The sequence below is a fragment of the Notamacropus eugenii genome, chromosome 2 (assembly GCF_028372415.1).
Source record: "Notamacropus eugenii isolate mMacEug1 chromosome 2, mMacEug1.pri_v2, whole genome shotgun sequence".
Classification (NCBI taxonomy): Eukaryota; Metazoa; Chordata; class Mammalia; order Diprotodontia; family Macropodidae; genus Notamacropus; species Notamacropus eugenii.
In genome coordinates, this window is record NC_092873.1 from 520,504,357 (window position 1) to 520,520,702 (window position 16,346).

Sequence of the window (16,346 nt, forward strand, 5' to 3'; positions counted from 1 at the left end):
GAGGGTCAACAACTTGCTAAGGGAGACCCAAAAAAATGCTGAAGAAAATAACACCTTCTAAAATAGGCTAACTCAATTGGCAAAAGAGGTTCAAAAAGCCAATGAAGAGAAGAATGCTTTAAAAAGCAGAATTAGCCAAATGAAAAGGGAAGTTCAAAAGCTCACTGAAGAAAATAGTTCTTTCAAAATTAGAATGGAGTAGATGGAAGCTAATGACTTTATGAGAAATCATGAAAATATAAAACAAAACCAAAAGAATGCAAAAATGGAAGATAATGTGAAATATCTCATTGGAAAAACAACTGACATGGAGAATAGATCCAGGAAAGCCAATTTAAACATTATAGGACTACCTGAAAGCTATGATCAAAAAAAGAGCCTAGACATCATCTTTCATGAAATTATCAAGGAAAATTTCCCTGATATTCTAGAAACAGGTGGCAAAATAAATGTTGAAAGAATCCACCAATCACCTCCTGAAAGAGATCCCAAAAGAGAAACTCCTAGCAACATTATAGCCAAACTCCAGAGTTCCCAGATCAAGGAGAAAATATTGCAAACAGCTAGAAAGAAACAAGTTGAGTATTGTGGAAAAACAATCAAGAAAACACAAGATCTAGCACCTTCAACATTAAGGGATTGAAGGGCATGGAATATGATATTCCAGAAGTCAAAGGAACTAGGACTAAAACCAAGAATCACCTACCCAGAAAAACTGAGTATAATGCTTCAGGGGAAAAAAATGATCTTTCAAGGAAATAGAAGACTTTGAAGCATTCTTGATGAAAAGACCAGAGCTGAAAAGAAAGTTTGACTTTCAAACACAAGAATCAAGAGAAGAATGAAAAGGTAAATAGGAAAGAGAAATATAAGGGACTTAGTAAAGTTGAACTGTTTATGTTCCTATGTGGAAAGACAATATTTGTAAGTCTTGAAACTTTTTTCGGTATCTGGGTAGTTGGTAGGATTACAGAAACACACACACACACACACACACACACACACACACAAAAGAGACAGAGAGCACAGGGTGAGCTGAATAGGATGGGATCATATCTGAAAAAATGAAATTAAGCTGTGAGAAAGAAATATATTGGGAGGAGAAAGGGAGAAATAGAATGGGGAAACTTATCTCTCATAAAAGAGGTAAGTAAAAGACTTTTCCATGGAGGGAAAAAGAGGGGAGGTGAGAGAGAAAGCATCAAGTTTACTTTCATCACATTCAACTCAAGGGAGGAATAAAATGCACACTCACTTTGATATGAAAACCTATCTTACAGTGCAGGAAAGTGTGGGAGAAGGAGATAAGCAATGTGGGGGGGATGATGGAAGGGAAGGCAATGGGAGGAGGGAGCAATTAGAAGTCAGCACTCTTGGGGAGAGACAAGGTCAAAAAAAAGAATAGAAGAAATGGGGGGCAGGATAGGATGGAGGGAAATATAGTTATTCTTGCACAACATGACTATTATGGAAGTCATTTGCAAAACTACTCATATATGGCCTATAATGAATTGCTTGCCTTCCCAATGGGGATGGGTGGGGAGAGAGGAAGTAAGAGAAGTTGGAACTCAAAGTTTTAGGAACAACTGCTGAGTATTGTTCTTGCATACAACTAGGAAATAAGAAATACAGGTAATGGGGTATAGAAACTTATCTTGCCATGCAGGACAAAAGAGAAGATGTGGATAAGGGAAGGGAGGGAAGTTAGAAGGGAAGGCTGATTGGTGATAGGAATAATTAGAGTGCTTGGAGTTTTGGGGTGGGGGAGGAGAGAGATGGGAGAAAATTTGGAAATCAAAATTTTGTCCAAATTAATGTTGAAAACTTAAATAAAAAAACTGCCTAAATGAAAGCTAATGATTTTATGAAAAATCAAGAAACAGTTTAACAAAACCTAAAGAACGAACACAAATAGAAGACAACATAAAATGTCTCATTGGAGAAACAGCTGACAAAAAAATAGATCGAGGAGGGATAATTTGATTATTATTGGATTATCTGAAAGCCATCATCAAAAAGACCCTAGATATCTTTTAAGAAATTATGAAGGGAAATTGCCCAGATATTCTAGAAGCAGAGGCTACAACAGAAATGGAACGAATTCACTCACCACTTCCTGAAAGAGATCCCCAGAGGAAAACTCCTAGGAATATTATAGCTAAATTCAAGAGTTCTCAGGTCAAGGAGAAAACATTCCAAGGAGACAGAAAGAAACAATTCCAATATTTCAAAGTCACAGTTAGGATAACACAAGATTTAGGAATTTCTACATCTGAAGACTGCAGTGCTTGGAATATAATATTCCAGAAAGTAAAGGAGCTGAGATTACAACCAAGAAACACCTACCTTGCAAAAATGAGTATAATCCTTTGGAGGGGTGGAGGGGTGGAGGGTGGCATAGGGGGATGGACAGTTCACAAGATAGAGAACTCTCAAGCATTCTTGATGAAAAGACCAGATTTGAGTAGAAAATTTGAGTTTTAAATACAAGACTCAAGAGAAGCAGGAAAAGGTAAACTAGCAAGGGAAAGCATAAGAGACTTAAGATTAAATTGCTTCAATTCTTACATCGGAAGATAATATTTGTAACTCACAAGTTGTTTTGCTTTTCATTAGTAGGGAAGTTAGAGTATATAGAGATAGAGGGCACAGGTATGAGTTGAATATGAAGGGATTATATTGAAAAAAATAAATTAAATACGGAGAGTATTGTACTGGAAAAAAGAAAAATGGAGGGTAAGATGGGGTAAATTATCTAACATAAAAGGGGTAAGAAAAAGTAGAGGAGAACATGGGGGAGTGAAGGGAGTGATATTTATCTCAAAAAGGGAATGACATACACACTCAATTAAGTATAGAAATCAATCTTACTCTACAGGAAAGTTGTAGGGTAAAGGGCATAAGAGAAAATGAGGCAAGATGATAGAAGGGAGTGCAGATTAAGAGTGGAGGAAGTAAGAAGCAAAACACTCTTCAGATGGAACAGGATGAAAGGAGAGAAAGAATTAAAAAAATAGGTCAGGGGAAGAGGATGGAAGGAAATACAATTAACAATAATAACGGGAAAAACTGAAACAAATTTCTCTGGAAAAAGTGTCATTTCTCAAAAATATAGAGAATTGAGTCAACTTTATAAAAATAAGGGTCATTTTCCAAGTAATAATGAATAAAAGATATGATCAGATTTCAGATGAAATAATCAATGGTATCTATAGCCATATGGAAAAAAAATAGTCTAGTTCACCATTGATTGAAGAAATGCAAATTAAAACAATTCTGAAATACTACCTCATCCTTATTATATTGGCTTACAGGACATAAAAAGTAAGTGACAAATGTTGAATGCATTGTTGGTAGATTTATGAACTGATTCAACCATTCTGTAGAACAATTTGGAACTTGGTCTGAAGGGATATAAAATCATGCATACTCATTGACCTAGCAATACCACTAGCAGGTATGTGTCTCAAAAGAGATAATAAAAAGAAAACAAAAGAAGAAGGCCCTCCATGTATATAAATATAGCAGCTCTTTTCTGGGGGGAAAGAATTAGACAATGACGAGATGTCTATCAATTGTGGAATGACGGAACAATTTGTGCTATGTGATGATGACAGAATACTATTGTACTATAAGGAATGATAAGAAGGATGCTTTCAGAAAAAAACTGGAAAGACTTGCATGGGATAATGCAAAGTGAAATGTACTGAGTACAAAGTAACAGCAATATTGTAAGATGATAAGCTATGAATGACTTAGCTATTCTTAGAAATGCAAAGATCAAGACAACTCTGAAGGAATTATTATAAAAAATGCTATCCATCCCAGAGAAAGAACTGATAGTGTCTAAATACAGAGTGTAGTCTAACTTTAAAATTTTTGTAAATTTTTCTTGAATTTTTTTTGTACGTGTGTCTGTTTTCTTTTTTCCACAACATTACTATTATGGATATGTTCTGCATGACTATACATGTATAACCTATAGGGAATTGCTTGTCTTCTCAAGGGGGAAAGTGGGGACAATGAAGGGAAATAATTTGGAATTTAGAGTTTCAAAAATGAATAGGGGGGTGGAGCTAAGATGGCAGAGTAACAGCATGGACTTTCTAGGGTGCTTCCCACAAGCCCAGCCAAATACCTGTAAACAATGGCTCTAAACAAATTCCAGAGTGACAGAACTCACAGAATAACGGAGTGAAGCCACTCTCCAGCCCAAGAAAGCTGAAAGGTTGCCAGGAAGTGTCTATAACACTACACTGGAAGCAAGGTGCACTAAAGTGTGAGCCATGCAGGCACAGAGGGGAACCTGAGCAGGCCTTGGGGGGATTGAATCTCTTGCATCTGTGGCAGTTCCAGGCTTCACAATCCCAAAACACTGGGAAAAAATTGTAAAATCAGTGGAAAAAACATGTGGAATGAGTGTGAAAGAGCAGAGTGGTCTGGACCTGGTCCCGGGGGGGGGGGTGGAGGGGGAGGGGCAGAGTAATCAGCAGCAGCCACAGAAGCAGCAGAGGCAGCTGCAGCAACTGTTTCTGGAGCTCTAGGCCCACAGATTTTGGGGGGGACCTAGCAGCTGACAATACACACCCCACCCCTACAGCAAGCAGAGAACTACCTTGACAAAGAGTTCAAAAGTCAAGTAAATGGCTAGGAAATTGAGGAAAAACTGGGAAAAAAAATCAGACTATAAAATCTTACTTTGGTGACAAGAAAGACCAAAACATGCAAACAGAAGACAACAAAGTCAAAACTCCTTCATCTAAAGCTTCTAAGAAAAATATGAATTAGTTGCAGGCCATGAAAGAGTTCAAAAAAGATTTTGAAAATCAAGTAAGAGAAGTACAGCAAAAGTTGATTAGAGGAATGAGTGATGAAAGAAAATCATGAAAAAGGAGTCAAGTACTTACTAAAGAAGACTGAAAAAATGTTCAGGAAAATAAGACTTTAAAAAATAGACCAACCGAAATGACAAAAGAGACACAAAAAGCCAACGAGGAGAAGAATGTTCTAAAAAGCAGAATTGGCCAAACAGAAAAGGAGGCCTAAAAGTTCACTGAAGAAAATAATTTCTTAAAGAATTAATTTCTTGAAAAATCAAGAAATTATAAAACAAAAAATAATGAATGAAAAAATAGCACACAGTGTGAAATATCTCATTGAAAAAACAACTGACCTGGAAAATAAATCCAGGAGAGACAATTAAAAAATTATGGGACTACCTGAAAACCATGTTCAAAAAAAGAGCTTAGATATCATCTTTCAACTAATTATCAAGGAAAATTACCCTGATATTCTAGAACAAGAAGTTAAAATAAATATTGAAAGAATTCACTGATCACCTCCTGAAAGAGGCCCCAAAAGGAAAACTCCTAGGATTATTGTAGCCAAATTCCAGAGCTCCCAGATAAATGAGAAAATAATGCAATTAGCCAGAAAGAATCAATCTGAGTATTGTGGAATTACATTCAGGATAACACAAGATCCAGCACCTTCTACCTTAAGGGCTTGAAGGGCATGGAATATAATATTTCAGAGGTCAAAGGAGCTAGGATTAAAACTAAGAATCACCTACCCAGAAAAACTGAGTTTAATACTTCAGGGGAAAAATGGTCATTCAATGAAACAGAGGACTTTCAAGAATTCTTGATAAAAATACCAGAGCTGAATAGAATATTTGACTTTCAAACACAAGAATCAAGAGAAGCATGGAAAGGAAAACAGGCAAGAGAAATCATAACTGTTGAACTGTTTACATTCCTATGTGGAAGGTCATATTTGCAACTTGAGGCTTTTCTCAGTATTTGGTAGTTGGAGGTATTATATACATATAGATAGAGGTTGGGGATGAGTTGAATAGGAAGGGATGATATCTAAAAAATAAAATAAATGGTGAGAGAGGGATTTATTTGGAGAAGAAAGAAAGAAATAGAATGGGGAAAATTATCTCTCACATAGTAGACACAAGGAAAAGCTTTTTCAATGGAAGGGAAAAGGGGGGAGGTGAAAGAGAAAAAGTGAAGCTTACTCTCATCATATTTGACTTAAGAAGGGAATAACAGGCACACTCAATTTGGTATGAAAATCTATCTTACATTACAGGAGAGTAGGGGAAAAGGGGATAAGCGAGATATTGGGGCGATGATACAAGGGAGGGCAAATACGAGGAGGAGGCAATTAGAAGTAAACATTTTTGAGGGATAAGAACAAAAGACAGAATAGAACAGATGGGGGGCAGGATAGGATGGAGGGAAATATAGTTAGTTTTTCAAAACATGATTTTTATGAAAGATTTTTTATTATTTTTTATGGAAGACCTGCATAATTACTCATGTTTAACATATATTGAATCACTTTTCTTCTCTGTGGGAATGGGTGGGGAGGGAGAAAGGGAGAGTAGTTGGAATTCAAAGTTTCAAAAAACAATGTTAAAAATTGATTTTACATGCAACTGGAAAATAGGATATATAGGAATGGGATTTGGAGATTTATCTTGCCCTATGAGAAAATAGAGGAGATGGGGATAAGGAAAGGGAGGGGTTTGATAGAAAGGAGGTCAGGTTGGGAGAAGGGATAATTGGAATGCACTCTGTGTTGGGGTGGAGGGAGAAGAGAGATGGGGAGAAAATTTGGAACTCAAAATCTTGTGGAAATGAATATTGAAAACTAAAAATTGATAAATTATAAGAAGAATGTTAAATTGTTTTTATATTTAACTGGGGGAAAATAAAATACTAAATAAAAGTAGAATGGAAAATAAATAGGGAAAAAAGTTAAAAAGATGCTTAACAATGGTGGTACCCTAAAAGAGGAAAGAAGCAAAGAGATGTGTCTGGGCCAAGAGAATCATGGGAACTAATACTGGTTGTAAATTTCATATTATATATTCTGATAGACAGATTCACCCCACTAAGTGTATTAAGACATAAGTTATTGGTAATGTAAAACGAGGGGAGAGGAGCTAGTCGAAAGTTAGCAGAATTGTTTTGATGGTGTCATATGGAAGAGTAACCCCATAGTCATGGTACAGCTGGTAAATGTTGATCAAAATTGATAAAGCAATCTTACCTGAGTTTTACACAATACATAATGACAGCGATACAGTAAAAAAAAAATACAATATCAAATATTCACTATCCAATGTGTTTCAAGCTACAATATGAACAATTTAAGACCTTTTTTAAATGAAAAAATACTCCTATTAGAGCTTTATTTTAAGCATTTTCAATTAGATAAAGCTTTGTACAATTTTGATCACTTTGTATATACCAAAACAATTCCTTGTAAATTATTTCTAGAAAAAATACATTATGGGGGGAGAGCCAAGATGGCAGAGTAGATAGACACACATACACTAGCTCCGAACCAACCGCCCATAAAATATCTGTAAAAAAGAACTTCCAACAAATTCTGGAGCAGCAGAAGCCACAGAACAACAGAGCAGATGAGATTTCTGTTCCAGAGAGCCTGAACACCTTTTGCAGAAGGTCCTCACGCTTCGGACCCGGAGCCCAGCTCTCCTTGGCCACACGGCACCGAGAGGAGCGGATCTGAGCAGGCTTCAGGGATGGAATCTCCAGTGCCCACACAGGTCCTTCCACCCACAGGTGACAAGGGTTGATGAGAGAGTCTCTTTGGCCGGTCGAGAGGGGAGTGGGGTGCCCCCATAACTTAGGCTCCCTCAGGAAGCAGCAGCTGAGGCAGGAGCAGACCTGGGCTCCCCAAGCAGGCAGGAGCCTGGATCCATTGTTGAAGGTCTCTGCATAAATCCCCTGAGAGAACTGAGCCCCAAGAAGTGGCCCTGCCCCCACCCAAGCACCTGAACTTAATCTCACACTGAATAGCAGCCCTGCCCCCGCCCAAAGCCCTCAGGCTGGGAAGCTGCATTTGAATCTCAGACCCCAAGCACTGACTAGGCAGATCTGGAGGCAAAGTGGGTGTGAAGAGAATATTTAGAAGTCAAGTCACTGGCTGGGAAAATGCCCAGAAAAGGGAAAAAAAAAATAAGACTATAGAAGGCTACTTTCTTGGTGAACAGGTATTTCCTGATGAGGAAGAACAATGCTTACCATCAGGGAAAGGCACAGAAGTCAAGGCTTCTGTATCCCAGCCCACTCAGTGGGCTCAGGCCATGGAAGAGCTCAAAAAGGATTTTGAAAATCAAGTTAGAGAGGTGGAGGAAAAACTGGGAAGACAAATGAGAGACATGCAAGCAAAGCATGAAAAACAAGTAAACACCCTGCTAAAGGAGACCCAAAAAATGCTGAAGAAAATAACACCTTGAAAAATAGGCTAACTCAATTGGCAAAAGAGGTTCGAAAAGCCAATGAGGAGAAGAATGCTTTCAAAAGCAGAATTAGCCAAATGGAAAAGGAGATTCAAAAGCTCACTGAAGAAAACAGTTCTTTCAAAATTAGAATGGAACAGATGGAGGCTAATGACTTGATGAGAAACCAAGAAATCACAAAACAAAACCAAAAGAATGAAAAAATGGAAGATAATGTGAAATATCTCATTGGAAAAACAACTGGCCTGGAAAATAGATCCAGGAGAGACAATTTAAAAATTATGGGCCTACCTGAAAGCTATGATCAAAAAAAGAGCCTAGACATCATCTTTCATGAAATTATGAAGGAAAACTGCCCTGAGATTCTAGAACCAGAGGACAAAATAAGTATTCAAGGAATCCACAGATCACTGCCTGAAAGAGATCCAAAAAGAGAAACTCCTAGGAACATTGTGGCCAAATTCCAGAGTTCCCAGGTCAAGGAGAAAATATTGCAAGCAGCTACAATTCAAGTATTGTAGAAGTACAATCAGGATAACACAAGATCTAGCAGCTTCTACATTAAGGGATCGAAGGGCATGGAATATGATATTCCAGAAGTCAAAGGAACTAGGACTAAAACCAAGAATCACCTACCCAGCAAAACTGAGTATAATACTTCAGGGGAAAAATTGGTCTTTCAATGAAATAGAGGACTTTCAAGCATTCTTGATGAAAAGACCAGAGCTAAAAAGAAAATCTGACATTCAAACACAAGAATGAAGAGAAGCATGAAAAGGTAAACAGCAAAGAGAAGTCTTAAGGGACTTGCTGAAGTTGAACTGTTTACATTCCTACGTGGAAAGACAATATTTGTAACTCTTGAAACTATTCAGTATCTGGGTACTCGGTGGGATTACACACACACACATGCACACATGCACGCACACATAGAGACAGAGTGAATTGAAGAGGATGGGATCATATCTTAAAAAAATGAAATCAAGCAGTGAGAGAGAAATATATCGGGAGGAGAAAGGGAGAAATGGAATGGGGCAAATTATCTCTCATAAAAGAGGCAAGCAAAAGACTTATTAGTGGAGGGATAAAGAGGGGAGGTGAGAGAAAAACATGAAGTTTACTCTCATCACATTCCACTAAAGGAAGGAATAAAATGCACACTCATTTTGGTATGAAAATCTTACAATACAGGAAAGTGGGGGATAAGGAGATAAGCAGGGTGGGGGGGGATGATGGAAGGGAGGGCATGGGGAGGAGGGAGCAATCTGAGGTCAACAGTCATGGGGAGGGACAGGATCAAAAAACAGAATAGAAGTAATGGGGGACAGGATAGGATGGAGGGAAATATCGTTAGTCTTATACAACACGACTATTATGGAAGTCATTTGCAAAACTACACAGATTTGGCCTATATTGAATTGCTTGCCTTCCAAAGGAATGGGGTGGGGAGGGAGGGAGGAAAAGAAGTTGGAACTCAAAGTTTTAGGAACAACTGTTGAGTACTGTTCTTGCCACTAGGAAATAAGAAATACAGGTAAAGGGGTATAGAAAGTTATTTGGCCCTACAGGACAAAAGAGAAGATGGAGACAAGGGCAGAGAGGGATGATAGAAGAGAGAGCAGATTGGTGATAGGGGCAATTAGAATGCTCAGTGTTTTGGGGTGGGAGGAGGGGACAAAAGGGGAGAAAATGTGGAACCCAAAATTTTGTAAAAATGAATATTAAAAGTTAAATAAATAAATAATTTAAAAAAAGAAAAAATACATTATTCATTTAACTGATTTTCTGTGACAAAAGCATCTGAATTTCACTTTGCTACATCTGAATTTAGACCACAGAACCACACAGGATTGCAGCAAAATATCTTGCTTGGACTTGGGTGGTTTTCAAATATAGGCATCCTAATTAATGGAAATATTGGTTAAAGATATGTAGACATTCTTAACGAATATAGATAGACATCACTATATCCAAAAAAGCAACATAATTCCAAAGAACAGACTCTAGATTTTGATTTCAAAATGTGTGGTCCAATGTCTGAATCCTTGACAATTCAAGAAACTGCCTGCTGCTTTGCAACACACGTAGTGTAGTGGTTGGTTTTTTTTGTTTTATTTCTTTTGTGCTATAGCAATGGCCACTGTTAAAAGTTCTTAGCAGTCCTTGAGCCCTTTCATGTAAAAGGTGTGCACCCTGCCAAATTGATCATTACAAAAAAAAAAAAAAAGAAAGAAAAAGATGTGTTCCCTGAATAGTACACATTGAGCTTCTAGAAAGGTTCACAGTTTTCGACACAGGCTCCTGATCGTAGTTAACAGTATCTGCCTGCATAACCTTCTGTGACTCTTCAATTTCTGCCTTGTTTAATTTGATCCCAAGAATTTCAGAAGCAACTCTCTAAAAACACAGGAAGATAGTCTCCTGTCTTTGCTGACACAAAATGGCTGCTGAGGACATTTTCTTGGCAAAATCGTAGGTCTTTATCATGTTTTAGTGTTCTCATATGTTCCAAATTAATTTTATTGTCCACCAAGGCCACCAATGGTTGTGTTTCTGATTCTTCCTTCACTTTCTTCACCATTGTACCAGTCTTATAAATTCTGAAATCTTTGGTAATTTGTAATGTCATATACCAAGAGAACTCCCTGTGCACCATTGATATATTTATCCAACATCTTGCCACCTATTGATTGCCCATTTATATCCCAAACTTGTAGAGTAACATTAAGGTTTCCTGGCAATGTTATCCTTTTCAAAAAGAAGTCGAGTCCTACAGTTTGTTTGTACTGTTTACCAAAGGCTTCCTGAGCAAATCGCTTAGCTAAGGAGGTCTTTCCAGAGGTGCTGTCACCCAGCAAGACCATTTTGAGCTGCTGTCCTGACATTCTTCCTCCGAGTCGGACATGGTGACCCAGGGAACAGGCCTGCATCTGGCTGGAGAGTGAGCTGGGGAGGAAGTCCACCCTCTTGGGGGCTTTAGCAACTACTGGTGGAATCCGGGAACAATCTATCGCAGGGCACCATGTTAAGGGCCCCCCTCAGGCCCTGATACCCACCTCCTCTGGGCTGCACATCCTTAGCAGTCTTCAAGTAGAGTCTGAATTACCATTTGATGAGAATGTTGAGAGGGAATTCCAATTCATGTCAAGGCAGTCTTGGGTCTTATGCCTCTGAGATCCCATTATTCTCTCAAATGTCAAAGTACCAACCCTGAGTCCTTTCACTTATTCATCCAACAAATATTTATTTGGGATTGAAGATGGTCAAAGCCTTGCATAATGTGATGATAAAGATACAGGCAGTATTAGGCTGGCTGAGCTCTAAGGGAAATAAAATTTTCTTCTTATAGGGAAGGTAAGCTAGAAACTTCTCCCTAAATGTCAATCAATAAATATTATAATTATATATTGGTCACTGCACTAAGCACTGGTTATCATAAATTAATGCATAATTTCAAGACTAGTGCAAAATTCCTTGATATTGTGATATACAGAGGAGAATTTATTGTTGACAACGGAAAGCTTCATGGAAAAATTAACTAAGTGAATTGGTTCTTGAAAGATTTTTAGAGATTCAGAGGGGGAGGGAGAATATTGTCTAATAGTAGTCATCTCTAGAGAGGGGAGTGAAGAAAAAATAGAAAGACATTTAAATAATAATTTTTTTCTATATTTGAAAGAAATATTGTTTTGCATGGTAGATAAACAGTTCATGTCCTATTTTGTTGTACTATTTTCAAAAAATGGATTTTTATTCAATGAATTAAAAATAGAACAATTAAAAAAATACAACAAAGCAAAACAAAAAGATTTTGACCCTGGACTTTGATTTTACTGAATTCCTCCAGATGCAGGTGCCACTGCTGGCACCTGCAGTATCATGTGGGTCAAAGGCCTAAAGGTAGAATCATAAAAACTTCTAAGCTGGAAAACATCTCAGAGTTCATCCAGTATAATTTGTACCCAGCAAACAACACCAACATAACATAATGAACAGTTTTTTTAAAGACCTATAATGAGGGGGAATCTACCATCTCTGAAGGAAAACCATTTCATTTTTGGACAGCTGCCATGGTTAGGCAGGTTTTCCTATCATCAAGCCAAATTGTACCCCTCTTCAATTCTTATCCTTTGCTGGTAGTTCTTGGGTGAAGAAAAACAAATTAACAGATTTTCTATTACCAAGTATTCAAACACTCCAAGACAGTCACCACACCTCTCTTCTTCCCGTAACTGAGTTTTCTTGTCCTTAAGTTAAACATCCAAGCTCCTTTAACTTCATCCTTCTATGGGTTGAATTTGAAACCCTTCATGATCCTCATTGTCCTCCCCCTCTATCCTATTCCTCTCCCCTCCACTCTCAGGCATGAAGGAAGGAAACTTCAAAGGCCTATTTATTTTTCTATCACGTTTCTTCTATACATAAAACTTCTATATAACAGGTTGGAATTCGTGAGGAATGATGAAGTACAGGAGTCAAAGCTCTTTCAAAGAATCCTGGAGATTAAAAATATTTATCAAAATTCAAAGAACTCACCAAGCGATTTAAAGATTTGGTGGTTGATAGCCATTTGGGGACGATCAATAAACACCTGGTCTTGGTTGACCAGGACCTCCTTTATCAGTGACAATCCAGTTACTATCAGAAATTTGTAACTGCCCAGATGAATGCAGAAAACATTTCCATATTTCCTGACAAGCTGAAAAAGAATCAGTTTGAGTTGCAAACTTCTATTGTCTTTCAGGCTATGTTTTGTCTATACTGTTATCAGATAACATTCTAGCAATGTAAAACATCAATTCCAATGGAGCCTACTCAATTCAATCTGATTCAATTCCACTGAATTCAGGTCATCTCAGTTCAACAAACATTGATTGAATCATCCATCCATATTCCAAATGCTGTGCTAGGAAGTGAACAGACAGTCACAAATACCAAACAATTCCTGTTCTTGAGGAAGTGATATTTGAAGGAAATGACCTGTGTATATGTAAATAAATACAGAAGATATATAAAGGAAATTCTAAGTGATTTCAGGGGATACTAACACCTGGGAGGGATCAGGAAGGCTTCCTACAGGAGATGGTCTCTTGAAGCTGAGCTTTGATTGAAACTGGGAATTCCAAAACATTCAGAGGAAGAGGGTTCCAGAGTGGCTGCCACATTCAAGGCAGCATGTTGGGCTAGGAATATATGACTAAGAACAAATCAGAATTTAATACCTGGAAAAGACTTAGAGGTCAACACTTGAACCATTAGTAAGTTCATTGGAGTAGGTAGAACATAAGCTTTCAGAGGGTAGGAGCAGTTTTATTTTTGTTTTCTTAATCTCCAGTATCTAGCATACTACCTGGCCCCTAGCAGGTACTTATAAAATGCTTGTTAATTGATTGATTCATTAATTGATTGGGTCTTTCCCCCACTGACACACATCAAAACCCTTTCAAAACTCAATAGGTGGTCTTTGAGAGAGACTAGAGGAAAAAATCAATTAATGCTACTGCCAACATGGTCATGAGCTTCTCTGAACTAGCAAGGCTTGTCCTCAGGTAACAGATACCCTGAGAGTTCATCACCACAACTGTTACAGCTCAGCAAGGCCAGAGAATGCTATTCTTCTGTTTCAAGGACCTCAGACAGTGGAGAGCCTCAAGTTCATAGCATATGATGACTATTTTCAGGAGTCAGGGATATTAGATTTCAAAATGAAAAAAAGTGAGGTGATGGGTTGGTTATTATAATGATTTATGACTGTATTCAGATGCTACCTTTGACCCCTCTCAGGAAGCAGTCACTGAACCTTTTTCCAAGATTTAGTTTCTACATATAGAGTAGCTATGTCCAATGGAATAATACATGCAAAGTTCCCTGCAAATTTGCAAGGGCCATATGCATCTACCTGAGAGGTAACATGGGATAGTGAAGAGACCCAGCATCAGTATCATAAAGACCTGGGTTCACCTTTCACCCTTGACACATGGCAGATGTGTGACTTCACAAAGCACTTAACATTTGAATGCCTCAGGTAGAAGGTCTCCTGGATCTGGGCTTGGCCATGGGCTGTCTAACGTGTTTTCAATGGCACAGATGGGCTGCTCATCTGATTTTCAGTCAACACTAAGTTGGGAATGGAAGCTAGGTGATGGAGTCAACCCAAAAAGTTTTGATGGCCTATGGTTGGGCTGAATGCAATAAAGTGCAATTTAAAAGGCATAAATGTAAAGTCTCACACTAATTATAAAAAAAATTAAACAAACAATTTCGCAACTATACTTACTCTGAAAAAGATCTGGTTCTTGGCAACTTGGTTTTCTTTCTTTGAATTTTGATAACTGTATTTTGTTATAACTGGTTTTCTTTATAGTCTTATTTTCCTCATTTAAAACTATGATTCTGAGGGAGTGGCCATTGATTTCACCAGAGTGACTTCCAGAAGGATCCAGGACACAAAAAAGGAGAAACGCTTCTTATGTAAGGATTGAGCAGACTCTACCTAATATGAACTTAATTGGAAAGAACTCTACCAGAATGTTGTCAATATGCTTTTAACAACACCCATAACTGACCAATAAGGCAAGTGAATGTCAGAGACATGACATGTCTTGTCCAGAGTCTTAAGATCAGAATCACTGACCATGGATCCTTAACCCTGCCCCCCTCTCTATCTGTCTTTGTTTCTCTCTGTGTCTTTCTATGTCAACTCAGGCCCTCTAAGCCCCAAATCAGGTGTACTTTTCATTTCATGAGGCTGTTTCCCAGGTAGGGCTATAGCAGGGATGGACACCCAGGCTTGTGGCTGCCCAATCCAGCACATTCCAGGGTTCCAGTTCCCATTCCTCCCCTCACCACTAGTGGATTCTTGCCCTCCCATCTCACTCCTTACCTTCTGCATGTTGATTTGGGGATTTTTAGAATCCATCTGGAAGAAGTTGCCCAATATAGGCAGCCCAGGAGGACCAGGGGGGTAGTTGAGATGCCGTCTCCTCCTCTCAAGATACTGTGCCAGGATCAAGAGAATGGCACAGAGGAGAAGGAGGGTCTGCAGGGGGGCTCTTTCCCAAAGAGAAGGGAGCACTGTTCCCAGAGAGAGCTGCATCTTTCCCCAGCTCTGGCAACAAGGCCAGATAAGGCAAGCTTCTCCCTCTTCCTCTTTTTCTTCCTCTTCAAACAGCAACAACAGCAACTGTGGGGCCACCAGGAACAGTGATCATGTGAGGGACAAAGCTTGAGCTGTGTTTTTCTCTGTGGAGCTGCTTCCCAGGCTGACTTTATAGGCCAGGCAGTGAGAGCTCCAGGGAGTGCCAGCCTCCCCTCTGTGTCCCAGCCCTCTGCCCTCTGTCAGGGCCTACATCCTGGTACTAAACATGCCTCACCACTACAATATTCTGCCCTGAAAAGAAGACTTGGTTTGTCTCCTGAGAATCAGAGAGACAGTGTGGCCAGAGCGGCCTGGGAAGTCCCCACATACAGACAGACGCACCCTAAGGGCCCGTAATCACAGGGCCAAATTGGTGAGGCAGGAAGTGACTCATGCCCTTGTTTAAGAGAGCAGAAAGCTGACGTCCAGGGAGGTCAGGAAACTGACAAGGTCCCACAGTTCTTTGTGAGTTTCAGAGTCTTCATTGGAACCTGGCTCAGCTGACTTCAAGTCAATACTCTTCTACCTTTTAAAAACTGCCTCCCAATGGGGTTGAGAACTGAAATAGAGGGGTTCTGCACCGGAGGTCCATGGATCCCCAGGAGTATGTAGATAGATTTCCGTGGGTCTGTGAACTTCAATGGGAGGAAATCATTTAAAATATATTGGAATAGTTAGTATAAAATTCCCATAGGATTGAAAAAAATTCCAGTATAATTGGAGCAAATTAAATAAAATGTCAATGTACTAGGAATAAAATTCTAATAAAGTTAGAATAAGTTGGAATAATTTGAATGTAATCCCAGAAAACTGGAATAAGTTAAATAAAATTCCAATATAATTTGAATAAACTGAAATGAAATTCAAATGACATTAGGAGAAAATTGGATAACTGGAATAATATTTCAATATGATTTGAATAAT

At 38.6% G+C, this 16,346-nt stretch overlaps 1 protein-coding gene and 1 pseudogene across 3 annotated transcripts in view; both read right to left on the minus strand.

Moving 5' to 3' along the window:
• The window catches only part of LOC140530241 (cytochrome P450 2J2-like), a 51,972-nt gene extending 36,352 nt beyond the window's left edge, over positions 1-15,620 (minus strand). For 2 of the 3 annotated variants that reach the window (XM_072649675.1, XM_072649674.1), the window contains exons 1-2: positions 15,168-15,620; positions 12,821-12,983 (exon numbers count right to left, since the gene is read on the minus strand). In XM_072649675.1, the coding sequence (XP_072505776.1) occupies positions 12,821-12,983; positions 15,168-15,380 (376 nt within the window). In that variant the 5' untranslated portion in view covers positions 15,381-15,620. The remainder of the gene's footprint in view (positions 1-12,820; positions 12,984-15,167) is intronic. The other variant, XM_072649676.1, reaches the window with a different exon arrangement.
• LOC140530243 (ras-related protein Rab-28 pseudogene) lies at positions 10,397-11,276 on the minus strand (annotated as a pseudogene).
• Positions 15,621-16,346: the final 726 nt, after the last annotated feature.